The sequence below is a fragment of the Pezoporus wallicus genome, unplaced genomic scaffold, assembly GCF_028554395.1.
Source record: "Pezoporus wallicus isolate ANWC-B61680 ecotype Strahan unplaced genomic scaffold, APGP_CSIRO_Pwel_v1 contig_5353, whole genome shotgun sequence".
In the NCBI taxonomy this organism is placed as follows: Eukaryota; Metazoa; Chordata; class Aves; order Psittaciformes; family Psittacidae; genus Pezoporus; species Pezoporus wallicus.
Genome location: NW_026642422.1, coordinates 322,488 through 335,676, shown reverse-complemented (window position 1 = coordinate 335,676; position 13,189 = coordinate 322,488). Strand labels below are relative to the sequence as shown.

Below are 13,189 nucleotides of genomic sequence, written 5' to 3'. Positions count from 1 at the left end.
GAAACCATGTATCCTCGGCTGCATCAAAAGGACTGTGACCAGCAGGTTAATGCAGGTGATTCTCCCCCTCCACTCTCATGAGACCCCACCTGGAGTCCTGTGTTCAGCTCTGGGACCCCCAACACAAGAGGGACATGGACCTGCTTGAGAAAGTCCAGAGAAGGGCCATGAAGATGCTCAGAGGGCTGGAGCACCTCTCCTATGGAGACAGGCTGAGAGAGCTGGGCTTGTTCAGCCTGGAGAAGGGTCTAGGGAGACTCTAGAGCAGCTTCCAGTGCCTAAAAAGGGGCTACAAGGAATCTGGAGAGAGACTTTTTACAAGGGCATTTAGTGACAAGACAAAGGGGAATGGTTTTAAACTGAAAGAGAGGAGATTTAGATTAGATAAAAGGAAGAAATTATTCACTATGTGGGTGGTGAGATACTGGAACAGTCTGCCCAGAGAAGTTGTGGCTGCCCCATCCCTGGCAGTGTCCAAGGCCAGGTTGAACAGGGCTTGGAGCAACCTGGTCTAGTAGAAGGTGTCCCTGCCCATGGCAGGGGAGTTGGAACTGGATAAGTTCTAAGGTCCCTTCAAAAGTATCCCCAAAAAAGGAGAAATCGAGTAGTGGGTAAGTTTATTATTTATAAGAGAATAACTAATAATAGCAAAAAGCAAACACTCCCAGAATAATCTGACATGTACAGATGTCAGTCCTTCTGAGTTTCCTCAGTTTGTGGGGAGGAAGACAGGGGGAACAGGGAGATAGGCAGCTGTTGAAGGTAAGAAAGACACTTGTTGGTCTGTGCTCTTGTCCCTCCTCAGTAGTTAATGTTTGCAAACAAGGACACCTGGTTAGTGTTAACCAGCACCCATCCCAAGGCAAAAAACAAGTTGTTTCAGGGTCTGGCTGCTGCTGTGGTGTGGGGCTTTAGACGGCTTCCCCTAAAGCCATGTAGCAGGGATTGGTATAATAGTCTCCATGCCATTTCCAACTCCCTAACCCACAAGGTTCAACACAAATTAATAACTTGAACTATTCAGACATGGCCCATTCCTTGGTCATAAGTCTCTTCAACTCGTATTGAAGAGAGAGATATTTACAGATACTTGGAATTATATGTAAGCAAAAGCAGATGAAGAAGCCTCAGGTATTACCAGAGCCAGATTCCAAGCTTAGCTGAAGGAAAACAGATTGCATATGGACTATCTGCAGTTTTGTAGACACAGAAAAAAGAGGAGCAAGGGGGCAGTAGTGATTAGCCTAAGTGAGATAGGCCAGGCATACAAAGCAAGAGTAGTTGGACCTCTTGTCAACCTGACAGGCAAGATACCCAAGTTGTATCCCATTGTTCCTTTCTATCTGGGATAGCATTATGTTATGTGCTTCAAAGAGTATTTCAGATTTGAGACTTTAACTGAAAAAAAAAAAAGCAACTAAAATTTCAGTGCTGGAATGACTAGACATGTGGAATGTGTTCAAAATTTTGCTGCCCTCTTTCAAATGCAGTTTGATTTTGGTCAGCTGCAGAAGTTGTGGTCTGGTACCATGGCAGCACCTTAGGTTATAGTAATTATCAATACTTTAGGGAAATATTTCTACCTTATTGGTGCACCTAGTCATGGTACATGTTGCCATCATGAAAGCAGATAAAAAGTAAAGTAGTAAGATAAAAAGTAAAGAAAGTAAATGTCTCATAGCCAGGTATTAACCACATCCTGTGACTAGGTTTTCCAAATACAGTTCTCTGAGCACTCACGGTGCGGACTACTTCCTTCTTAAGCCACCAGAGACACTTGTGACGACATTTGCAAAACTCTCATCTGAGAGCATCGCTCTTCCCGAAAGTGTTGCCAAGAGTTTTGCATAGAGGCAGGCAGTTTGAAGAGATGTAGGCAGTCTGATATTTCTACCTCATCTAAACATCATTTCAGCCTTTTGCTGAACTTTCTGAAGGTTTCAGAAGTCTGAAATGAAGTAGGTTTTCCTGCAGTCTAAGCCTTCTGCTCCTCAGCTGACACAAATCCTTCTACCCAAACAAAGGCCAGTTTTACAGAAAGGAAGGTTTTCTTTATCAGAAAGTCTATGACTAGTGAATACATCTGGAGACTTCAATACTGTGCAAAGCAGATGGACCACAGATGGGAACAGTGGGAGTGAAGGCTCCTTGAGACTCCCTTTTTATTCTCCACTAAAGAGACTATTACTTTGGTTAAGAGTCCATATTCACATTATACTTTGTCCCTGGTCTTTGTCCTCTGGATCACCAAAAAGGGAACTACAGACACCAGCATTAACCATAGTAAGGTTATAGTGAAAAACAGGAACTACTTCCTATCTCAGAGCTAACACAACTAAAGGAATTTTTTGTACCACCTTCTTCACCCAGAAAGGAGAAGTGCAAGAGCATATGAAAGAGTAGCATGAGATGAGTGATGACTCCATAATGGCATGGTGCAGGACTTCCCCTTCCCACACCCTGCAAGATCAGGAAGCAGACAATGATACTCACCTGCTTACAGGAGGAGGGGTTAGTTAGCAGGTCCTATGCAGGCAGCAGCCACAGATAAAGAAGGAAACATGCCAAAATCAGTCACATAGAAAGATATCCAGTTTAACAAGGCAGCTGAATTTAGACAAATACTAAGAGAATAAAATGCTGAGCAAGTAATACTGACCCAGGTGGTTCAAAGGTATTTCAGCATTTCTTTGCATATTTTATATCAGCAGATGCTGGGGAACTAAGTTCTAGGTCCTTTTTGAAAAGAATAATTTCAGTCTCTAAACATTAATCTCTTAGGTCTTTAAATATTTACTAGTATAATGCTTAAATACCTTTATAAACCTAGGCTGGAGGTTTAACCTGCCAAGGTTAAAACTTGAGGGTCAGTTCTCGTCTCCTGATGCACAGGCATAGTTTGCCACTGTTAGTAATGACTTATTTCAATAACAAATTATATCCTTTAACAATTTATATCCAAGTATTTTGAAAGCACTCTGTAACCAAAAGCAGCCTTACAGCACTGTTGGGTGACAGACACCAACTATTTCACAACATATTCCATACTCCAGGAAAACATCAGATATATTGAATCAAAAGGTCAATATTACACATTAAGGTTGGAGCAAGCTCAAAAGACAAACGTAAGAATTCCTGCTCCAGCATTCTGTACACTGGACAATTCTGCTTTCCCTCATAACCACTAAAAGTGATATACTGGGCTCGAGAGAGAAGAAGAGACCCTTTGTCATTAACAAAATGAAGAAGAAAGAAAAGCTGTTTTAATATAAATTAAACTGGAAAAAATTATGAAGATCATGTTATTAGCAGCAAAGAAAGAAATGTCTTTATCAGTACTCATTCAATGTTGCAAAAGCAAAAGATCAGGGCTTTGCACTGACATTTTTCTTTACAGACATTTAGATGAAGTATAAAATTCACAAACCCAGGGTAAACACATACTTGGCCAGAATGGAGTATATCCAAAAAAAAAAAAAAAAAAAGGAGAAAAGATAAAGTGTGAACCAACTGCAGAAGTTCTGATTAGCTTTTGATTCAAAAGCAATTTTGGTGTCCTCTCCCTTAAAAAGTAAAAATAAAGAAAATTGATAAGGGCTTGTTGATTGGAATCCTCTTCACATGGAGTATGGATGAAAAATAAATTATCATGTAAAGTAATAATAATGGAATACTGAAGCGGGGGAGAGAAGACATACACATGACAAAACCCACCAAAAAATCCAAACCAACAAAATCCTTAACAGAAGATGGAAGGGCAGCAATATACTTAACTACACAAAAATATGAATAGCTTAAATAAGTGATACTCTAGTGTCTGGAGCCACTGTCATAAAATGTGTTCAATGAGGATGGAAGAGAACTGTTCTGAGACACATGGAGGTCACTCCAAGATGATGGCTCCATTCCAGTGGGTAGGGATAAGGGTCAAGTTAGCTTACAGTTGAACAGGCCAGGCTGTTTGTCAGTGACTGGTAAAGCTGCCATAAATATTATGATTCCAACTGACAGTCAGCAGACAAGGACAGCTTTGGCTTTGGATTTTGGAGCCCAAAGGAAGCAAAGCTTCTAGTGAAGAAGCTGCATTCTTTGCAGCTGAAACACTGGAATGGCAACTTGATGCTGCAGTGGCTACTCACACGCACAGATGACAGTCTGGCTACTTGAAAGACAAATGACAGATCACCACCATAGCTAAGCTAAGCTGTTGGCACAGGGTCTAAATCTGTCCTTGTAACAGCACTGAAGTTTCATGTGCTTTTCTTCCCTCTGAGAACTAAGTTCTGTTTCAGGAAGAAAGAGGGACCCACTGAAATGGCAGGAGCTATTTGTAGGAGCAAAATGAGAAATGAAATCTCTCATGCAACTGGCAACATCGCATTCTTCACAGTTCAAGTTGGGATGCTTATCTATGTGGCTGTGAGCTAGTAAATCCAAAGAGTTATTAATTATGCTTATTGGATTAAATAGAAAAATGAGAGAGAGAAGGGAACAGATGAAAAGCCCAATGGCAAGATATTTGTTAATTTTAAGGTACTGAATAAGTTAGCAAAGTAGTTATCATCACATTCATCATTAATACTTAATCATAAAGGCTGCTTATAGCAATCATGTCTGTGTCTTTTCCTAAAACTTCAGAGCAATGACCCAATTCTGCAGATTATGAAAGACTGATTTCTCCAAACATATTCCAAAAGCAAAGGAAAGCTGGGGGAGTTCAGAGTGTGAAAGTACAATCCCTCTCCTGCTAAATCTCATTCAACGGAGACAGACAGATTGAAGGTGATTTGCTTTCCAAGAAAAAGAGGAGGAGGGAAAAGACATTCTAATAAATGACTGCTTTTAAATATGCTGTTTGTGTTATAATTTGTAATTTAGACAGTTTCTGTCACTTAGCCAGCAGGGTCAGTTGGCTGTTTGAATAAAAATAGACAAAGCCAAAGGCAGAGAACTCAGTCACCTTGCTCAGTACTTGGGCAGCTACAGATTTTTTTCTCTGGATGAATGAGAGAAATAGAAAGATAGGTATCAGGCATGAACGTAAAACTCAGGAGCTTTTGGAAGCCAGGGGCTGCTAAGATCAAATAGAGCATTATCTGTTGGGAGCTGTTGTCTCTGAGAGCTGCCCGTTAGCATGAAGTATGTTGATAACAGGTTATGCTCTGCCCTATATGTCCTTCCCAGTTCTTTTGTGATTTTTTTTGAACAGTGGCACAGCAGCAAATGATGCAGCCTGACTGCAGGTGGACAAGGACGCAGACCACTGTCACATGTTCTTTCCTCCTCTAGAAATTCATGGAAGACAAGTTGTGCACGAGTTCACCCCTACCTGGTGTCTCTGATATGCGGAGAACATCTTTTCAAAATCTTCTAGATCCAGCACCTTGAATGCTTTTAAATCATCAATCTCATTCCAGATTGTGCCATGGATCCTGTCCTGAAGGAAAAGGTCATATTTCAATGAGACAGCAAAAGCTAAGAACATCCAATCCCATTTGGACAGCTTATTCTCACCTGGTCACTGGCCATATTCCTATGTAATACTCCTGTCATTTTAGAGGGCACATTTTGTTTCAAGAGTCAAAGGAGAAAAAAAATAGTGGTGTCTTTTTTTTTTTTTTTTTTTTAAATTTTAAACATACTCAGTATTTTGTATTTTTCATCACAGCAAACCTCTGAAGAAAGGGCACATTCCAAGACTAGCAGACCACATATCATGCAATATCCATGATCCCACAGTACATTCCCTTTCAAGAGAGTCTATCTGTCTATGACAATCATTGTGGTCACACTGAAGGAAGTGTTATCATTATGAGAAAGAAGCTTAGAAAGGGCAATGATGCATGACAAACCCCAGACACATCTTCCCTTCTACAAATTTTGCAGGTTCTGTTTTAAAGCCCAAAGGGTGTGTGGTTTTCATCCTGCCTGCCTATGAAAGTAGTTTAAGATTTTATTTTATTTTACTTTTAAGGCCCTGAGACTTTGAAGTCTAATTATTTCTTATTAAATGATCTCCCCTGTCTACACGAGCTCTTTGCTGACTCCCATAGACACAAACTAGATCCAGATCTCTGAAAGAGCATTATCCACAGTAACTGGAAATGGTCACAGCCCAGGTGATATGTTATCCTGAATGCCAGGGAATTCTAGCATGGAGGGAGACAGACAGTCCTTCAACTTTGCTGTCCACCAACCCTGGACCAAATAAGCCCTTGCAGTACACAAATTAGCTAATCAGCAGTCATCCTAAACTAGGAGAAGGCCTTAGGATGTCCTGCTGATATTCTCAGGACAGATGTCCTTGCTGACAAAGAGAACTCAAAAATTGAACTACCTTCTCCTCCCTACTGACTGTTAAGATGCATGTTGTGTGGGACAAGCTTTGGGCGATTACTGATTTAGAAAAGGAAAAGCTGCCCTTCAGACTTGACAACCCTGTCTTTCAGTTCGTGTAGTTAATGAAGTGTACATTTATTGCACTTTATTAACTGGAAAAATAAGGAAGGTATTGATTTAAAAAAAAAAACGAAATGGACAGAAAGGATTGTAAAAAGACCTAAGCAAACCTCAGGAGATGAAAAGCCAGCAAAACACTGATGCAGAGAAAGCCAAGGGATAGCAAGCAATAGCAATGAAATCCTCACGCAGGTTCCAGCTCTGGAGTACCTGACTTGTACCTACACAGCAAAGTGTGTTAACACTTAATTATCAGAACTAATTAGGAACAGGCTTTACTTCCTATTCACAGTCATCAAAGGAATCAGGGAAATGTGCTAAGCCACAAAACTCAAGGAGCAAGGAAAAAAAACTGATGGGAGGATGAAATGAGGGGGAAATAGAAGTGTGAAGTGTTCTGGAGGAAATTCCTGGCAGGGGAGAAACTGTGGTGGAAAACCAACACCCTCTCTCCAGAAGCAGCCTGAGCGCCTGAGGGGAAAGATGGCTGTTTGCAGTGCTGCACTGCCATGTGCAGTGAGAACATACACTAGATGGGAACAGCACCTATCCCTGAACAGTCTCACCAGTATCATTGTATTGTTCCTTGCAGTAAGTGTGGATTTTCTTTCCACAGCAGGAAAAACATCATGACCCTGTGACTGTAATAGGATGAACGAGCTTGGGAGGCTCATCTCAGCCAAAGGAATAGGAGACAAAGTTAATTTTCATTTTATCCTAACCCTGGACTCTAGTGCCAATCTTAGCCAGAAACATCCAGGCAGAGTGTTCATTCACATACATTTTCCAGGCTGGCTTTATAAACCTTTAATTATAAATCCTGAGGGATGTATTTGAACAGCGGAGCAGTTCTCTGAGTGGCTCACTGTTTCAGGTTGTCCCATCAAACACTGAAATGGAAATAATATTTCTTGACAGGAGTCAGGGGACATGAAGGAGCAGTCCTTAGAATCATCATCAGGCTAGAGCCCTGAGGATGCCAAAAACTACACTCTGTGTTTGGCAGAAGGCTGGATGTGACTCAGGAGACAGCTACTCATGAGAGTCTTGCCATTTACTTGTCCAGCTATAAATCCCTCACGGGAGTGAAGTTTCCTCACAAATGGCAAAACCAGTGAAAACGTGCTACATAATGGGTTAGTCTGAATGAATTGCAGAGGTGCCAGAACAGGCAGTTTCAAGACTTACAACAGGATTGTGGAGAGTAGTTCTCATCCATACTTTACCAGAGAAAGAAGAACCCAAGGAAACGAAAATTATTCTCAATTCAGATTCATTTTATGACCCAGGTTGAATCTGGCCCTGTAGAGGATAGTTTATATGCTACTTGTAGGGAAAGACAAATTCCAGAGCAGCAGCTATTGCAGTGGTGTGCACAAACAGAACTTCAACCCAATCAACCCAATTTGAGCGCTTAAAACCCAAATGGGCTAATACAAAGAACAAACAAGGGAGGCAGAGGTATAAACAACCTTTGTTACACAAAACATCTGCAATGGAGCTGTCCTTTCTATTTCTACTTAAGCTCTTCCCTTTAAAACTTTTATGCTGCTGAAAGATAATTTCCTACACTGAGCTCTTGCTACTCCATTATGGATTAACTGGCTGATAGTTCCTTGTCATCAGCCAGGGGGACTGAACATTTTAAGAGAAACAGACTTGCGTAATGTGGCTGCTATGGTAAAGGATTCCCTCAGCATCACAAAAAATATTTATGGTCCCTAACTAATAATTTAAAAATAAAGTAAATAATTTATTTATTCTTTCCTTTTTTCTGTCTCCTAATGAAAAAAGATAAAAAAGTTATTCATTTATTCATTCTACAAGTCTTCCAAGATCTGTAGTTCCTCTGCTTTGCGAACCCTTGCCCCCCTTTGGGAAGCAAATCCTATGAACCACATTTCCCAGTGTCCTGTAGCAAAATGGTGGTATGTACTAGGTAAGGAAACATTCTCTTATTGTCAGATCAAGTATTGACAAGGCATTTGCTCAATCAGGCTGAGCTGATAAACTCAACTGAGGTTTTCGGTATGTTACGTTTAATATCCTGGCTCACTGTAGCTGCTGCAGCTTTGTCATTTCACAGAATCATAGAATCATAGAATAATTAAGGTTGGAAAGGACCTTAAGATCATCTAGTTCCAACCCCCTGCCATGGGCAGGGATACCTCACACTAAACCATGTCACCCCAAACTCCATCCAACCTGGCCTTGAACATCACCAGGGGATCGCCTTTGTGGAAGCCCAACTTGCTGAGACCTACCAAGATTAGAGAATGACAGTGTTTTATGGAGCTACAAATCACATGAAGCTGCCCTCTGCTATATCTAACAGATGATTTTATTTATCCTGAAAGATAAACAGTGATACTCTGCAAGACACTAAAGTTCATCATGCCTCAATAACCTCACAGCATGAGTGAAAACTTACTGTACTTTAGGAAAGCCTATTGTTTGTCCTGCAGACCCAGATAAACCACAGAAACTGAGTGTCCTGTGAATACTGGAGCAGGCAACCCTACTTATTAGTAGGTTATATTTCCACAATATTAATCATCAAAAAATGAAGCATCTTAAAATTTTAATTAATAATTCCAGTATGAATCTGAAAAAGGGATATAAACAGAAAGTGCTTTTCAAATTTCTCTCTTGATATCAGATCCTTTCCTCAGTGTAAGAAAAGTCCACTTGGAGCAAAAATTGTATTTCTGGCATGTTTGTTAATTGAGACAGCTCTTTCATCTCACTGTAAGAAGAGGCACCACAAAAGATGTTATGAGTAGCTTCACACTGAGATTTTGTAGAAATTTTTCCATTCATTCTGAATCGCTGGCAGCAGTTTTTCATCGTTTGCCATGATACTCTGGCTGCTTTTAAGAAGAAAGTTCCAGAAATCAGAATCATCAATAACATTACAGAAATATAGGTTTTTGTTTTGTTTTGTTTTTAAAGTAGTTTCAAAATGAACATTTTCTATTTACGTGATTGTTGGAGTTTTTTTGTTCTGGTGATGTTTTGTTGCGTGTTTTTTGTTTATTTGGTTTGGTCTGTTTCTTAATCCTACATAGTATGTAGAATTGCTTCTTGTGAAGCAATTTCAGCCAGATCTATTTACGGCTGGCTAAAGAAAGCCCCTTTCAGACTACTGACTAGACATTAGCAGCCTGACTTGTAATGGGAAGCTGCTCCTCCAGGCATGAGATAACAAGCAGTGCAGTTGAAGGTTGACTTGATTTACTCTGATAGCTCCAAATCAATATGTTTATATTTATTAAAGAGATAATTATTAATACTCATTATTAAATATTAATACTTCCAGTGTGCTTGAAACGAGTCCATCATTTGGATTAACTGTAAGTGTCTGGTCCCTATTTGACCTTGGGTGTTGTGTAAAATGCAGAGTGAGAGAGCAAACTCCACTTGCTTTCCAGAAACAAAGAAAGGAATCTTTCCAGGACATTACAGTGGTTACACTGCAGTACCTTTTTTCTTAAAAAAACAGAGAACCTTGGCACCAGCACTACTGAAGCGCTTATGAATGGAATTCACAGATGATGCTACGACACTGTATGAATGGAGCTGTGATGTGGAAGGGCTTCATCATAACTCAGCCCATCCATGCGTCTAAATGGCTTTGCCGCTGATCATCAGCTCACATCAAAGCTAGTAATTTTCAAAGGAAATTAGCAGGTTGTTGGAGCTTCCTTATTAGAAGAATGAATACTTTCCAGTCAAACCTTTTTTCATGGTGCCCATGGGAACTGTGAACAATCTGTTACTGTCAACTGCCAAGAGTTTGAAAATATTTGGTCATTTTCCTAACACCCAACAGCTCAGCCCTCTCACTCCAAAGACAGTATTAGCATTGGGAAAAAAGGTGTCATATGAATTGCTCTGGAGAACAGCCTTGACTCCGTACTGAGAAAGTATATTGCAGACATATCTCTCTCGGCCATCTCTGTTCATCACATTCAGCCTCTTGTTGGTTTTCTCTCACTCTCTTGAGACAGGCTGCATGGACAGAAAGGGATTTGCTCTCATATGGACTGCTCAAGTCCTGACATCATCTTCACTTACTGGAAGAAACCTTAGGAGAGAGAATCCCAGCCAGTGTGCTTGTTGTGAGCATTCATTCATTTATTCAAGTATGGCTACTTTGACAGTTCAGGAGAACACCATGGAAGTGCCACAAAGGCAATGAAAAGCAAGATGAGGCCATGTGACCCACTTGTGACATTGCATTCAGAGGATTCATAGGCATGTGAACAGAAAGTGCCTGTTACTGAAGCAGGAATCTAGGGTAACTGCTGAAGATGACCAAAAGGTATATCCTCCTCCAGCAGCCAGTGCAACCCAAATAACAAGTAAAGCCATTTGTGTCTGCAACACAACCTCTGCAGTTTTGCAGAGACCTTACCAGGTCAAAACACTGGCAAACACTTAAAAATGAAGCCCCACCCTCTTATGCCCTCTTTTTCCACCTAGTTTGCCTTCCTCAAAATAGCATCTTTTACCCACCTCACCACCCAGGTCTTCAATTTTATTAGCACAGCTGCCTTCACTCCCAACCAGAGGGCAGGATAAGCCTACAGTTACTGTACACTAAACAGAAACACCTGTGACTCTCTCTTTTTCATATGCATTCATATATATACATGTATTAGTTATTATTTCTTTTCTTCAGAGCACTAAGTCACATGTTCTACAAAGGAAAATAAATCCCCGTCCTTACATTCTCTGCCACACCCCCGATGTGTCCTTGACAGAGAAGCACAGAAGGTGCAGCAAATATTTTATTTCACTTTATTTTAAAGAAAAGGAGAGAGGGGGAGAGAGAATTTTTGCAGCATTCCAGAGGTCCCTGGACACTCATTCCAAATGCTGGAGTAGGGCCCTGGGTGAGTTTCAGTCTAAAAGAGAACCTGAGTTTCTAGGAAGCCATCCAAACTCAACACAGACACTTTTTTTCCTTTCTAAATCAGTTTAAAAAAAAATTTAGACCTAAAGACAAGGCGGGGGTGGGGGGGGAAGGGCACAGAGAAGTCAGAGAGAGTGAAGGAAGAGAAAGAAGTGGAGGGAAAGGAGAGGCAACCAAGGTAGCAGAAAAAGAATGCAACAGAAGAAACCAAGTTCTCCATTTTTATTGCCTATGTGGAGTTTTATCACCAAGAGACGGAGTTGTAACCATGCAAGAAGAGCAGCCTCCTCTGTGGCCATGAAAAAGTGGCTACCTTTCTCTCCCTGGTGACAGCTCCCACAAGGGGAGCTGTTTCTGGAGCTGGTTCTCACCATGCTTTGTCCACACTGGCTCTGTCCACCCTTTTCCCTGACACACAAGTGAAGGCAGCTCTGGCACACCAGTCCTGGAGATGTCTAGCTCTGGCTTACATATTCAGTTCCACTACAGCTTTGCCTAACTGATAGCATGCCCAGATCTACTGCAGCTCAACCTAACCAGAACCTTGGTCATCACAGGATATGTGCTGCACTGGGGACTCCCTCAAGACAGTTACTGTCTCCTACTGACCTCAGCCCGCAGAAAGTCACAATATCCCTTGCTTCTGTCACGTTGCACTTCATGGCATTAATGAACACTGAGTTATACTTAGGAAATTAATTGCTGCAATGTCTTACCTCACTCAGCTTAGCCCAGTTGAATGACTTCAGTGGGTGCGAAGGCTGTGGGACAGATTTCTTCTTCAGGCTGGTGCCACTGCTGCTGAAGGTGGTTGTTGAAGGAGGTGGAATTCCCATGCTGAAGAAAGGTGGTGCTCCTGGTGGAGGAGGAGGTCCTCCTGGAGGGGGTGGTGGAGCAGGAGGAGGGGGACAACTAGAGAAAGGCAGAGGAGGTGGCAGTGGTGGCAGATTCTCAGACATGTGAGAAGAGGACAAAGCTAATGGGCCACCTGGAGGGGGTGGAGGTGGGGGTGGGAAGGAAATGCTGCTTCCTTGCTGGAAAACAAAAAAACACATAGAAAAAGAAAGCAAACCATTTAAAAGGCACAGTAACTCCATGTTGCCAGCTGATATGATTTTGTTATGAGACTCAAAATATTTGATGTTTTCTTTAAAGCCTCCTGCACTCAAAGTCAGGCAATAAAGGGAGGAATCTCAGCTTTCGTTTAAGAGAAAGTTTCAAGCCCTTGAAGTTATGGAGAAGAGCTTGAAAAAAGGGACCATAAATGGCTCAGAGAAACAGAAAGCTATCAAAAGCCAAAAAGTATTATTTTCTCCTTATGTATGAATAAAAAGAAAAGTTCGGTCTTATGAACTTTTGAACTCCTGGGTTTTAAACTTTAGGGTTTGAAATACAGAATGCCTGTCATTAGGCCCCACTAATACAAAGTGGGAGAAGGGAAGAGGGAATGAGTCTGCTTTCTGCAGTGTCTAACTTCTCAGGGCTGTGTCCTGGCAAGTTGAGGCTCAGGCACACTGCAGGGATGGAAGGAGCACCAAGCAGGAGGAAGCAGCTGCAAATGTCACTTCTGCAGGGCTCCGAGGCAGTACAGATACTGTTGGAACATGACAGTCTTCACTGAATCCTTCACTAAATTTACTTTTGTGTCTGGGAGGTTTATCTCTATTGCACTGAAATAAAAATCAGGGCCACCCCACTCAACAGTAAAAATTATGGCTGAAGGAGGACACATGTGCCTCAGTAGCTTCTGCTAGGAAGGTGGCTGAGGAGAACAAATGGGACAGCCCATGCATTATCCATTCTATACCACCA

The 13,189-nt window shown here is 41.4% G+C and overlaps 1 protein-coding gene across 2 annotated transcripts in view; it reads right to left on the bottom strand.

Annotated features, from left to right (window-relative positions):
• The window catches only part of DAAM2 (dishevelled associated activator of morphogenesis 2), a 167,830-nt gene that overhangs the window by 32,382 nt on the left and 122,259 nt on the right, over window positions 1-13,189 (bottom strand). The window contains exons 14-16 of one of the 2 annotated variants that reach the window (XM_057429989.1): window positions 12,094-12,411; window positions 5,330-5,437; window positions 2,494-2,526 (exon numbers count right to left, since the gene is read on the bottom strand). In XM_057429989.1, the coding sequence (XP_057285972.1) occupies window positions 2,494-2,526; window positions 5,330-5,437; window positions 12,094-12,411 (459 nt within the window). The remainder of the gene's footprint in view (window positions 1-2,493; window positions 2,527-5,329; window positions 5,438-12,093; window positions 12,412-13,189) is intronic. The other variant, XM_057429990.1, reaches the window with a different exon arrangement.